This window comes from Paramormyrops kingsleyae, chromosome 1 (assembly GCF_048594095.1).
Source record: "Paramormyrops kingsleyae isolate MSU_618 chromosome 1, PKINGS_0.4, whole genome shotgun sequence".
Taxonomy (NCBI): Eukaryota; Metazoa; Chordata; class Actinopteri; order Osteoglossiformes; family Mormyridae; genus Paramormyrops; species Paramormyrops kingsleyae.
Window position 1 is genome coordinate 76,438,588 of NC_132797.1, and position 14,467 is coordinate 76,453,054.

The following is a 14,467-nucleotide window of genomic DNA, read 5'->3' on the forward strand; positions in this document are numbered from 1 at the left end:
CGAATATGGATTCTGAATGATGTTGTAATTGGAGGTACATTTTGCATTTCAAAAATATTTTTTAAAGAAAATCTTTCAAGTATGTTATTGAAAACATATTTAATTGTAATTTCTAACAAATCTATGATGCCGAACATGCTAAACACAAGCTATCTATTTGTCTTACATTTATTCAGGAAAACAGATTCGTTTATTGTATAAGTCGACTCTTACATTCGTAAATGTGGGGAAATAACCCCAGTAACAGTTTGATGGTAACAGAACTGACAACTTTAAACTTTTAAGACAAAAACTCCACTTTCCAGCATACATGCTAACAGCACATGGTTAAAAGACTGTTAAATAAACATCTGTCTGATCAATAATCAGTGGTAATTTCCTTATGATATCGAGGTAACGTTTTAGACTGAAATAATTTCCTTGAGAATAGCAAACATACATCCTGGTGCTTAAGATCTTACCGAATAAGAGGAAGTGATATGGTTTGCTGTAGTTTACATCGTTGTGGGAAAGTATGATATGGTAACAGAAATGATGCAAGATTCTCTGACACATAATTTGGAAAGATAAAAGTTACTTTTAAATAATTTAAATGTAATAGAATTATGAAATTGATTGTTCAGACATTTCCATCCATCCATCCATTATCTGCCTCTTATCTGGGGTGGGGTCGCGGGGACAGTCTAAGCAGGGATGCCCCAACCTCCCTCTCCCCAGCCACCTCCTCCGGGGAATACCAAGGTGTTCCCAGACCAGCCCACAGATATAATCTCTCCAGCGTGCCCTGGGGCCTCCTCCTAGTGGACATGCCCATATTTAGGCATTTTATAAACAAAATTGAATACATGAAGTGTTATCAAAAGAAAAGTGATGCAAAATATTTTTATTTCACGGCAGTCCATGATGGACAAAAACTACTGACCAGTTGGGACGACAAGAAACCATGTTTTTCAGCTGAATGACAGATTTTAAGAACGTATAATAATGTTATGGCCTTTGACATCTTATGATCCATATAAGTGAGTAACAAATGACTAAAATCAGAAAAATAACGGCATTTGAACAAAGCAGGCCAAAAATAATGACTCAAATGTACCTGCGATTACATGATCACCTGCCCACTCTTAAGTATACTGACGTTTCCAGCTCATGAGTATTAGAGATAATATTTGCAAACCGCAACCTCAAGCACAGATTCATAATCTTCCACAGAAGATGGATATTCATTTTTCCCCATAAACTATCATTTAAAACTAATATGGATGCCAATCACATTTTGTCTATGGGTCTATTTAATTGTATTCTATACATGTCTCACATTTACAGCCAGCTAACCAGACTTACAATGGATTTTTCATTGTGTATCATTAGGCTTAATTCAATCAGTATGTACATGTGGTGTCTCACTCCACGGTTTCTGAGAACCAAGGGTATATCGCTGTAACTTTTTGCTTTACGTCCGGCTAAATTTAAATCACCACTTCTCCATTTTAGGCTTCCTTTGCTGATGTTGTGTTCCTGCCAACCTCTGGTATGAAACTCCCTAAAATAACCCTTCCCTTAGAAAAGCACATTCTCTTAGGCAGGGGTGACCAATCTTATCTGCAAAGAGCCGCTGTGTGGCGGGTTTTCGCTGCAACTCCCTAATTATATTACTGATTAGAGGACTGATTGGCTGAGGAGTCCTCACACCTGGGTTTAAACAGCTGACCTGCAGGTTTTCCCAAAAACCTACATACATACCGGCCCTTTGTGGGTAAGATTGGCCACCCCTGCTCTTACAAGTAGCCACAGCATAATCGTAGAGAAATCTGTGTGCACTCACCTCCTCGACATTTTATATTTCAGACTCAGTCTCCCTCAGCAAGATGAACAACTAAAGCTTCTAAAAGTGCAAATATCAGCTCTACCAATGGCTAAGACAGGAAAAGGGCCATAATGATAAAGGCTAAACCAGTAGAGTAGCTAGAAACTTTGGGCCCTTTGACAAAATGTCACCTCGGGCCCCCGTCCTGCTATCATTGTATCATTTTATAACTGTACATATTCCCTGTGGCCCCCCTGAATCTACCAGAGTGTCCATGCACCCCTAGCCTATAACAAACGAAATAATTTAACTGGAAAATTGAGTTTCACTGAAATTTTGCTAGAGCCCATCAATCCTGCGTCTTTGGCACCACCTGGAGGAACATTGCAGCAAGAGAAAAGGCAGCGATGAACGCGGTCACTCGAGAATTACCGGCTACACTTATTAATGTGAATTAAATTAATAGTCGAAATCAAGAAATGTGCTTATTGTACTATTAAATTACCGTTAGTATTGTACTGTTAGGTTTTGGCAAAAATGTCAGAGTCAGTAAAATAAAATTATCCATCAGTGCCAGACCCACCCACCCATCCATCCATCCATCCATCCATCCATCATCTGCTACTTATACAGGGTCGGTTTGTGGAGGCAGCAGTCCAAGCAGGGATGCCCAGGCCTCCCTCTCACCTGCCACCTCCTCCGGGGGATACCAAGGTGTTCCCAGGCCAGCGTGTCCTGGGTCGGCCCCGTCACCCCAGTTGGACATGCCGGAGACACCTCCCCAGGGAGCCGCACCAATAACCAATTCTTCAGACAAGGCTATGGTGACCCAGAGGCTACCTGGGACAAGCAACTGGTCAACTTTTGTGACAGAGATCCAGTTTTCCAGAAGAGCTCATCTGCTGAACTGCAGAGAGCAACACTACCTTGAGACTTGGAGATCCTCATACACACATTTAAATCTCAGGTGTTACATGTCATGGTCCTAAAGCTGCGCGCAGGCTGACCGCGTGTTGCCCTTAGACCCCAGCTCCATGGGGCACTGCGCGCTGGCTGACCGCGTGCTGCCCTTAGACCCCAGCTCCATGGGGCGCTGCGCGCTGGCTGACCGCGTGCTGCCCTTAGACCCTAGCTCCATGGGGCGATGCGCGCTGGCTGACCGCGTGCTGCCCTTAGACCCCAGTTCCATGGGGCGATGCGCGCTGGCTGACCGCGTGCTGCCCTTAGACCCCAGCTCCATGGGGCACTGCGCGCTGGCTGACCGCGTGCTGCCCTTAGACCCTAGCTCCATGGGGCGCTGCACGCTGGCTGACGCCGTGCTGCCCTTAGCCGCCAGCTCCGGGGGCGCTGTGCACTGGCTGACGCTGTGCTGCCCTTAGACCCCAGCTCCGGGGGCGCTGTGCGCTGGCTGACCGCGTGCTGTCACCTCCAAGCTCGCTCTCACCTGTCTGTGGGTCTCAGGGCGAGCAAGAAGAGGTTGGTGAAAAGAGAATTTCCCCACAGGGACCAATAAAGTATCACTATTCCATTAACTAACTAACAAACTACATGACCAAAAAAAATCGAAGTACCACTATACTGTTTAAACTGTTTATTATCTCAGGATGTGCAGGTTTAAAATTAAGACACATATATGGTCAAAATGTGCAAAAAATGTTAGAACATAAAAAGTACAGCAATTAAAAGGACATCTCACAGGTCAGCGGTTTGAGGCTTTCTGTCACTATGACACGGTACTAGGAAAAAAAAAAGTTTTGTAAACTCATAACGGACCTTTAATGGTAACATTACTTCCTCCACATAAGTCTCTTCACTCCAAGCCGCTAACACAAGTGAGGTCCAATCAGACAAACTTCTTGAATTCATCGTACAGGACCAGCACGAAGGCCGCGCCCATTCCTCGGAGCACGTTGGACAGGGTGCCTTTGAAGAACGCCTTGTGGCCTTCGTCCCGGCTGATCTTTTGCCAGCAGTCCAGCGTGCTGGTGTACATAATATCAGCTGTGTGTACAGAGGACAGAAAGTCAGACATACCCATAATGCTATGCAGGATTTATTCAAACAGATGGATGGATGGAGGTTAAATATACCCAGTGACAAAACAAAGTTAGACACCCAGAAGTAATGGTCCGATTTGGATGTAACTTGGTACATGTGCAAACCAGCGACGGGGATGCAAATGATTCGATTTGCAAATTATCAGCATTTGACGGGGTTTGATGGGAGTTGCATTGTGGGTCTGCATCAGGCTGGCTGGTCGTATTGTGCAATTGCCCCACATGTGGGGCATGCAGATGTTACATTCGCACAATGTTAGAAACAACGGGCAGGTGAGGGCACCCACAGAGGGCATCAAGGTTCCGGTCACCCAAGACAGACCACACCACGGGAGGATCGTCATATTGTGCGCCAAGCATTACAGAACCCAATGAGATCTGCGTCTGCCATCCGGACACAGGTATTGGACTCTCCACAACACCCCGTGTCATCCTTCACCGTGTCTCGACGACAGCTGGATTACGTGTTCACCGTCCCATGCGTAGGCTGCTGTTAACACCAGTGCAGAGACTGCTGCGTTTGGAGTGGTAACCCGGAGGCATGGACTGATGACGAGTGGCATCGTACCATGTTCAGCGATGAATCTTGGTTCTGCATTACCAGCTACAGGTTACAGCGGCTGTACCGGCTGTACTCCCTTCTGCAGCGTATCGCTGCGTGTACTCAGGCCCGGGGGGGTGCCACACCCTACTGACATGGGACCAGCAGTGTGCCCATACTGCCAGCTCTGTTGTTCATTTGATCTGACATTATAATCACTGCGATACAGTCACATGACCTTTCACCACGTACAGACACAAAGTACAATTTCTCCAAGATAAGGAGCGGCTTTGTGACAACCTGACAAGAGTCTCTTTTAATGAAGGTTATTTATTTACCTCCTTTGCGGCCCGACTGCATCATCATACGCCGCCTCACAGTGTCAAACGGGTATGACAGCACCCCCGCCACAGTGGTCACCGTCTGCGCGATCATCCAGCTCACTGCCATGTGGGTGTTCTTGGGGTCTGGGAGCAAGCCTGCCAACACAGCGCCGGTCCGGGCCCGTCACTCCTCAGCTGCTAACGGGCCACTTAAGTCCAGATTAATCATCTTATTACGTGCCGATTTTAAAACTAACGTTTTCATCAAAGCCATACAGTCACAATACAGAGGATTTAGTGCGTTTTTAAGATGTGTACCCACAATCTGACTACTGCGAGGATTTACAAAGGACTCCTCTTTAGATCAAACATCATTGGTTAATGAAGCAGAACAGCTGTGGTACAGGGAAGGACAACTTACATACGTTTCTCTATTCTAAGCAATCATATTATTTCCCAGCACTGGCTACCTCTAACAGCTCATTCTGTAACCCAGGTGTGATGAGGCCTGTCAGTCGCTTATAACAGATAAAGCATTTTGCTTTGCGAAGGTGGGAACTTCACGCTGACAAGTGTGTGTCATGGCTAACCTTTAGCTGTGTCATAGATACCGAAGTAAGCAGCTCTGTATATGATGATGCCCTGTACTGACACGCTGAACCCCTGGTATAGACCTCGCAGGCCGTCAGACTTGAAAATTTTGAGCAGGCAGTCGGCCAGCCCACTGAACTCTCTGGAAGGCCTGGCTTTGCCCACGTCTGCCGCCAGGCGTGTTCGGGCAAAATCCAGCGGGTACACGAAGCAGAGTGAGGTAGCCCCCGCAGCGCCACCCGACGCCAGGTTCCCGGCGAAATAGCGCCAGAACTGCGTGTGCTTATCCACGCCGCCCAAGAAGACCTGCTTGTATCTGTCCTTGAAGGCGAAGTTGAGGGCCTGGGTGGGGAAGTAGCGGATGACGTTGGCTAAGTTGCCACGCCAGAAGGAGGCGAATCCCTGCTCTTTGGGGATCCTCACGATGCAGTCGATGATCCCCTTGTACTGCTGGTCTGCGCTGATCTGCTTGCTTGCATGTTGCACCTGCACAGATGATGGAGAGGGAGATGAATTGAACTGTCATTCAGGAGAGTAACATAGGAGAGCAAGAGTCTATTCAGGCAATGTCAAATAAATAAACAAAGAAACAAATAAATCAAGCAAGCTATTTTTTTGTCTTGGGATGTCGCCTCCAACTCTTAGGTCTAACAGATCTCTCTATAATTTGACTTTGTGTCAAAGAAAACATACTAACATCTGCACTGAATAAATAAATCTTTACTTTATATTACCACCACAATAAAACCACCTCTGAAAAAAGTCCAAGTCAAGCTAAATAAATTAACCACTAGAAACACAATTAAATGAAAATCTTTACAGCTGACAAAATAAGAATTTAGAAAAGAATAAAATGAAGTACAGTGGTACCTCAGGACTCGAAATTAATCCGCTCAGAACTCGGGTTTGAATTCTAAAAAGTTTGAGTTCGTGATCAAATTTTCCCCATAAGAAATAATGGAAAACCAATTAATCGGTTCCCGGCCCCAAAAAATTACACTGAAATATGTTTTTTTTTTAGCATTTAAACAAAAAATGAACAGGATAAAACAAGAGCATATACTGTACTAAACACATCTAAGCACATTTATCAAAACAGTAATTTGTAAAGTAAGAAGACAAATGTATCCAAACAATGTGTAAAGTTAAAAAAATCGTCCACTCCTTCCGTGTGCCCCGCCCCCTCGTTAGCCCCGTGTGGAATGATCAGCTGTTTCTGCTTGTTGTCATTAGTCCTCTGTATTTAGTCCGCGTTTCAGTTTGTTTCCCCAGTCCGGTCATTGTACTGTCCGTCTGCGTTTTGCCTGCCTTACCTGTAATTAAACCCCGTATTCCCCGATACCCTGACGTCTGCGCCTTTGTCTCCGTTCCGTCCCTGCTGTGCAGGACAATATTATTATAATTAAATGTAGTAATGGCTTATTATTAATGATATTAAAATAATTAATAAGAAATTTTTAAAAAAATGTATTTTATTATATGATTACTGTTACTGTCTATCATTGTCAAAATGTATTTTTACTGTCTAAATATATGTATTCAGCTAGTGTAAACATGCACAATGCTATCACAGCGAATGCGAGGCTGAGACTGAAGCATGACCCTTTGTTTCCGCTGAGAGACGTGCCACGTGACTCATTTCCCTGCACGTACAAGTTATCTTAGGTCGGCGTTCATGGTTCAACTTCTGAGATTCAAATTGAGTTCTAGGTCATTTTTTCAAACTGGTTGGTTCAATTTTTTAGAAATTCGAGTTCTAATGAGTTTGAGAACTGAGGTACCACTGTAAATGTAGAATTTGTTGAATAAGATTTGGAGATTATATGTTGTTTAATAAGATTTGTTTAATAGACAGGAAATATTCTTTTGGGGGTGGCACGGTGGTTAGCACGGTCACCTCACACTTCTGGAACTTGGGTTTGAGTCTCAGCTAGGATTCCATGCGTCTGGAGTTTGAATGCTCTCCCCGTGTCGTCATAGTGTTACTCTAGTTTCCCCTCACAGTCAAAAAACATGCTGAAGCACCAAATTGCTCTGTGTGTGTGTGTGTGAGTGAATTGTGTGATTGTGCCCTGCGATGGGTTAGCGCCCCCATCCTGGGTTGTTCCCTGCCTTGTGTCTGCAGGCTCTGGACCCCCCACAACCCTGAATAGGGTAAGTGGTTTCAGAAAATAGAATATTCTTTTGACAGGTATTATTAGTTTTTTATATCTACTATTGACCTTATACACACACAAAAAATACTTGGGATAGATTGTTAATTTACTCAATTCGCTACTCTTCTATCCAAAATTTAAATCTGGGAAGCCCCCCCCCCCCATCATGGCCTAATCCAAACTGCAGTTAAACGTATCAGTACATGATGTCAAGGTGCAGATGTGCAATCTAGCTAGCTGGAGAGTATGCAATTCAATTCAATTCAATTTAATTCAATTTTACTTGTATAGTGCATTTTCACAACATTACATCGTATCAAAGTGTTTTCCATTATCTCTCCCAAAGCCCCCAGTGAGCAAGCCAGAGACGACAGTGGCAAGGAAAAACTCCCTAGAAGGAAGAAACCTTGGGAGGAAGCCCATCCTTCAGGGGCCGGCACAGAACGTCAAATGAGCATAATGTTCCAATTTTAAGATTTGAAGATGATGTCACAATTTAAAGATTTGCACAAAAAAAGATTGAACAAAAAAAAGCATGGCGCTCGTTTGCCATGCAAAATAACGAACACATTATTATTATTTGTTTGTTTAAAAAGTGCTTAAAAGTTTAAAAGAACATAATCCCACATTACACCGTGCTGCCGTGAATGTGGTCCAGAGCGCGCGCAGTGCGGCGATGCATGGAGCGGGATGCGGGAGACTCGCAGAATACTTTAATATGGCTTCTCAAGGAGAGTGACGACCAGGCTGCCACGGCAACCTACCAGACTGTAAACCAAAGACGTACAACTAAAACTCTGCAGCGGCAGTGTGCAGCTCTGCCATGCATTTCACTGCGGCTGGATAAATGCGCAAACAGCAGCGCTGCATCGCCCGCCTCCGTGAGACGCTCGTGTTACCAGGAGCAGAAACTTCACTCTTTCATTTGGCGCCACTGCAGTTTTGGAGATAGCAGCAGCCATACCGCCAGCCAAGAAGTCCTTCGCAAAAGAGACGGCCGCGTCCGCCATAGCAGAAGTGCCGATTTAACAAACTACAGTATGTCAAGAAAAGGCGACACAGCTGACGGCAGCTGGCGAGGCATACAGGATCACCTCGGTCCCTGATGCTGCTCAGCTCTCAGCTTACCGGATAAAATGACCGAGAATAAAAGAAAACAGCGCTCTTCCTACTTATCGCGAGAAGAAACGTGGCATCACGGGAAACTTCCTAGTTTTCTAGTGAGAAAAGTGATGTGACGAGGTGTTGGAGCGTTTGAGATGCACCTGATCAGGGCGGAGCAAACGGTTCTGGTAACGCAATGAAGTGCAGTTACGACAAGTATCTATTTAATTCTTAATAATTTTCAGTAAATCAAAATTGCCCATCTTACATTAAAAATGTACACTGTTTTCAAACAAATATATACGTTTACTAGGCCTATATATTCTATTTTAATATCTTGCATACAATTTCTTTAGTACAGGTATATACCACTTTGATGTGTTTTATATAATTACCATCATTTTGTCCCCAACATTCTCAATCTCTGCAGATAAACATCGCAGAATCCTCAGTCTATTCTTTCACCATTTCTTACAGCGCTTCCATTTTTGTAGACTAGTACAACAACAACAACAAATTTATTTTTGTATAGCGCATTATCACAACATTACATTGTCCCAAAGCGCTTTACAGTATCCCCACCCAAAGCCCCCAGTGAGTAAGCCATAGGCGACAGTGGCATGGAAAAACTCCCTAGAAGGAAGAAACCTTGGGAGGGACCAGACTCAAAGGGGGAGCCCATCCTCCAGGGGCCGGCAGGGAGAGTCAAATACAGTTAAATCTACTTCCTTGGATTTTCATTTACGCGGCTCATAAAAACGTGTCCATCTACGAGCTTGCACACTTCCACATGTAAACCATTAACTTCACCAACAAGAAAACACTGATCTGAGACAACACTGAAACTACCATTAAAGAAATAGTCGAAATCGGTCAAAAACAGCAGAGTCAGGGAAAACTGCAAATAACTTGTTTCCAAAATACCCTCTGCATTATTATCATCATCTCAAGGCAGATGACGTACAACACTCAACACTCTCAGACAGGCCTATTGCCTTTGACTAGGAACAGAATTTGGTCATAAATGAAGGACATATGCGATCGTATGTCCATGGCTTTTGGAAACATTAATTGCTATTCACTTCGAACACAGCTCAGAGCTTGTGGTAGGCTATATACTGAAATATATGATCTACTGATCGAGGGCTACAGCCAAGCGATTTCCCCCCCAACATGTTTCTCCAGGAGAAAGCCGATATGGTGGCTGCATCAACATACCCGGTTAATGGTTTTCGTCAGCAATTTCAAGAAGTATAGCAAAAAGGCAGTAGCGCCTGTTTGCAGTCTCGTGATGCTTCTCACTGCGGCTGCATTATACGCCGACGGGCGCGCGCGTCACTCGTCACCACGAGATGCTCGGTTTACCTGCAGAAGCAGCTTCACTCTTTCAATTGGTGCTGTTACAATTTCGGTGATAGTTGCGGCCACACCGCCGACCAAGAAGTCTTTCCCGAAAGAGATGACCGCGTCCCCCATGACACCTGTGGCTCACTCATCAAACTAGCATGATTCAGCAAAGGCAACGGAAGAAGAAGGCAGGTGCGATGGGCTTGGTCTCTGGTGCTTCCCACCCCCCAGTGCCCCGGACAAAATAGACACTATCATTTCTGAACGAGCATACACGTCGTACTGGATTGCGACGACTTGTTGCGTGCAGTTCTTCGCAAAACTTCTTCAGTTTGTCAGGTCTGTGGGAGCGGTCACCACTTTCGATCGTCAAACGGGGTTAATGCTTGGGATAGGAGCTCAATATTTTTTATTCACATTGTACATTGGAGTCGCTACCTGTCTACGGTCACCACCTGGCAACACGTCAGGTGATGGTGAAACGCTGCGGACACCTACTCTAAATGCACTGCATGTTCTGTGAATATTCAAGAATTGTCGAAGTTGTAGGTTAACCTAGCAGAACTATACGACTACTAAGCGTTTTTTACGGAGACGTAGGCTACTGTACGATGCTGCCGGGCGGTACGATCGACTTCATCCTTTATCGCACCTAGCGGCCTGAATAGTCGGGGAATAAAGGAGAAGGAGGCGCGTGCTTTCTTATAAATAAGCCTAGGTGGGGCACAGATGTGAGACGTGCTGCACCCCTGACTTCTCTGGTTATGACCACCGACCACACCGCGCATGGTACTGTGTACGGTACTAATAACTGCGAAAACACTCTTCCTGGATAGACATTGATCATCGTCGTCCGTTAAAGTCTTACACCATTTACTACCAAGGCGTCTCCTGTTCCAAAAGAGGGCGCAAACAAGCCAGGCTTAAGACTTAAATTTACATTCTAATAGCTTAAAGTGAAAAGGCTCTCGGTAAGGCCCATTATAAGCAAAATGATTCACAAATTAAACACCAAATATCTGTCCCCCACTTTACCAACATTAAGCTCCATAAATGGCTGATGTGGCTATGCCATATTGTAGCATGACTGCAGAGCACGAACTTCTATGTTAAGCTGTTTTCATACAGAGGTTGGGGGGGGGGGGGGGTTTAACGTGTAGCCTAAAGTTTTAACGTGTAGCCTAAAGGATCATTTGTACGTCAAACATTTTACTCTCCATTAACACCCGTTATAAGAGCTTAAAATCCTTTACCATATCATGGGTCCTTACCGAGAGGGAACCGGTTTAACATACAAAATATGACATGCATTTGGTTTCAGTTTCACATTTTTGACAGAAGTCAGTCTTCGTGTAATGTTAAGAGTGAGAGAAATTTGGGTACAATTGATGGTTGTTTTTTATATATTAATGTGCAGGCCTACGAAAGCTTACGTCTTATAATCGACAGCTATACGGATAGAAAAACGCTTAGCATCCAAAATATAGGTTGTCAGAGGGGTTGCGATTTCAGTCGTCACGTGATTCATTAAAATGTGCTTTGCCGACATGGAAACATTACACACATTTCCCCTAATAGAAATCAGAGTCATCCACAATTTGATGAAGACACACTGCAGCGCACCAGTCCAGAGACGCGCAATTGTAGAAGAAAAGCGCTATAAAAAGTTGGCAAAAACAGAACAGGCTTACGGGAACAAACTGGGAACACAGTTTGCCAGCATTAGGGGCTCAGTCCCATTGTAAATGTGGCAGGGCATTCACAGAGTACAAAGCAAAAATGAACTTGGTAACGTCCAATGCAAGATATCTTCTCGGCTACCTGAATTTTATTTTATTATTGGTTGTATATATTATTATACGTGGATCTTGCAAACAAAGACCTTCTCCAAGCATATGCCTTAATTGGCACCTATAAGGAGACCAGCTTCTGTCTCCAAGAAAGTTGTTAAAAAAATAATAATAACATTTTAAAGATTCTTGCAAGGCAGTTGGCCCAGCAGCAGTTACAGGGCCCATCCTATAAGCATGCAGTGGCCAAATCGCTGCTTTTTAATGTAATTGTACGGAATGAAAGGAATCTGCATTTTTCCACCCATTTTAAAAACACTACAATCATTCCAGATTTACAGATGCAAACTCTACGCACGAATGTGAGCAGTGGTAAAAAAAATGCAAATACATGGCTTACAGAGCGCCTTTGGACGCTTGCTTATTTCTATAAAAATGCTGCACATTAACTGGTATCATGGCCAGAGGCGTTACTAATGATTTCGGGCCCCCAGTCCAGACCAATACTTTTTTCATAAAAAAAAATGACTACTATAATTTTCAGTAATCAGTCAATTCCTGAAGTTCCATGGTTCCACGTGTAAAACATTGAATTGCTTTTCTGGGGTCAAATAGTTCAAAAACGGTAGAATCGAGACAAAAGGAAACGTTTCCAAAACATCCGCTATATTTTATTACAATTTCAATGTGACGTTCAGCCCAGGGTAGCGTATTGTCTTTGAACAGAAATACAGGGTTCAGATATTTTTTTAAAATAATTTCGGACACTGCAATCTGCAATTCAGTATGGCTTTTGAAAATACAAACAGCGATTCACTTAGAACTCAGAGTAAGACTACTGATATACTTCGGCATTCAGTTTTAAAGTTGTATAAGCCAGGTGGATACAGCTAAGTCAAAGCCCACTTTTTCAATTTGGCGACCACATGAGAAGGCCAACACGGTTGTTTCAGTAACCAACTAGGTTAAATGCTTTCGACTACAAACGTATAAATATACGTATAAGTAAATACTAAAACTCTGCAGCGGCAGTGTGCAGCTCTGTCATGCATTTCACTGCGGCTGGATAAATGCGCAAACAGCAGTGCTGCATCGCCCGCCTCCGCGAGACGCTCGTGTTACCAGGAGCAGCAACTTCACTCTTTTATTTGGCGCCACTGCAGTTTTGGAGATAGCAGCAGCCATACCGCCAGCCAAGAAGTCATTCGCAAAAGAGACGACCGCGTCCGCCATAGCAGAAGTGGCGATTTAGCAAACTACCGTCAGTCGAGAAAGAGCGACACAGCTGAGGGCAGCTGGCGAGGCACACAGGATCACCTCGGTCCCTGATGCTGCTCAGTTCTCAGCGTACCGGATAAAATGGGCGATCGCTGTCATTTCTGACCGAGGATAAAAAACAGCGCTCGTCAGACAACACGAGAAGAAACGTGGCATCACGGGAAACTTCGTAGTTTTCTAGTAAGGAAAGTGTAACAAGGTGTAGGCTTTGCCTAGAGTACCTGTGGTGCTGTGTATTATTCAAATATTACTTAATTGCCTTTCTTTATCTATCCATCTTCCCTATACCTCGTATCCAGTGTAGGGTTGCAGTGATACTGCATTAATGTCTATTTTGTTTCCAATATTAACAGCACTGTGTCGATCTACGCAGAAAAATGATTCGTTCAGGCATCTCAATCTCTGCCTTCCATGTTTTCACATTTAAAACCACGAACTGGTTTTCAGAAGTGATAGTAAAAAAGGTTCGAGGTTGCTGAAGTAGTTATAAAAAAACTGCAGAATCAGGGGAAAAAACAGATAACTTGTTTGCAAAACAGTCTTTGCAATTAATTCCCATTTCAAGGTGACATTCCACACTGCTGGTGAGGTCTGTTGTCTTTTAACAGGAATCCATGGTTCAGCATTTTTTAAGAACGTTTGAACTTCAGGGTGTCTTTGGGAAACACAAGCAGCTCAGAGTATCACTTCTGATTGACATTTGCTCTGTTGGGGTGCTGAAATCCAGCAGGGGGCCAGTGTATCTTGTAGTATTGTGCTGTAGTGATGTCACCCAGTGGGGTCAAGCTAAGACTTACAGTTTAGCAATCTAAAAGAGGGTGTGCACTGACGTCACATCCCAGCAATCTCCCGTCACTTCCCCCCTGGAACAACCCCCCTCAGACGGACTGAGGGTAAACACAAGATGACGTGACTTATTTCACACTGAGAAACTTAAAGGCAGTTGGACTCGTCAGGGATTCATACACCTTATCAAAGTACCAGGGACGTTGATATGTGGCCAGGAATCGGGTTTCTTGACAACAAACGTTGAAGAAACTATTAAGTTACCTGGATAACTGTCTAAAGTGGCTTTGTGGAGTCGCCCCTGTAGCAGGCAATAATGTAATGACTAACGTCAATGAAATAACTGCCAATAAGATAATACTTTTTCTGTTCTTAATGAAATAGAAGTCAATAATGTAATAACTGGCCAATCATATAATACGGTTTAATTCATTTTATTACATTATTGGTAATTATTACATTAGCCGCTTTTTTACATTACAAATGGAAAAAATATGTTATTTGCAGTTATTAAATTAACGGCTGGTCTAGGTATTACATTATTGGCTGCTACAGCGGCAAAGTAAACCGGGTTTGTCCTGGCTAGCTAACACCACCTAATAACCTTCCACTTTGTTTGTAGAACACAAGGCTCATCATCATGGATGCCTTTAAATAAATGGTGACAAAGGTTACAGTTACACAAAA

The 14,467-nt window shown here is 43.9% G+C and overlaps 1 protein-coding gene across 2 annotated transcripts; it reads right to left on the reverse strand.

Moving 5' to 3' along the window:
* Positions 1-3,511: 3,511 nt before the first annotated feature.
* slc25a6 (solute carrier family 25 member 6) lies at positions 3,512-10,074 on the reverse strand. 2 transcript variants are annotated; one of them, XM_023800877.2, is made up of 4 exons: positions 9,945-10,074; positions 5,319-5,805; positions 4,744-4,884; positions 3,512-3,808 (listed from the first exon to the last, which is right to left on the reverse strand). In XM_023800877.2, exons 1-4 carry the CDS (start codon positions 10,053-10,055, stop codon positions 3,651-3,653), a joined length of 897 nt encoding a protein of 298 aa, XP_023656645.1. In that variant the 5' UTR covers positions 10,056-10,074; the 3' UTR covers positions 3,512-3,650. The 2 variants fall into 2 exon arrangements, with proteins under 2 accessions (XP_023656645.1, XP_023656643.1); XM_023800875.2 differs by lacking the exon at positions 9,945-10,074 and adding an exon at positions 8,375-8,563.
* Positions 10,075-14,467: the final 4,393 nt, after the last annotated feature.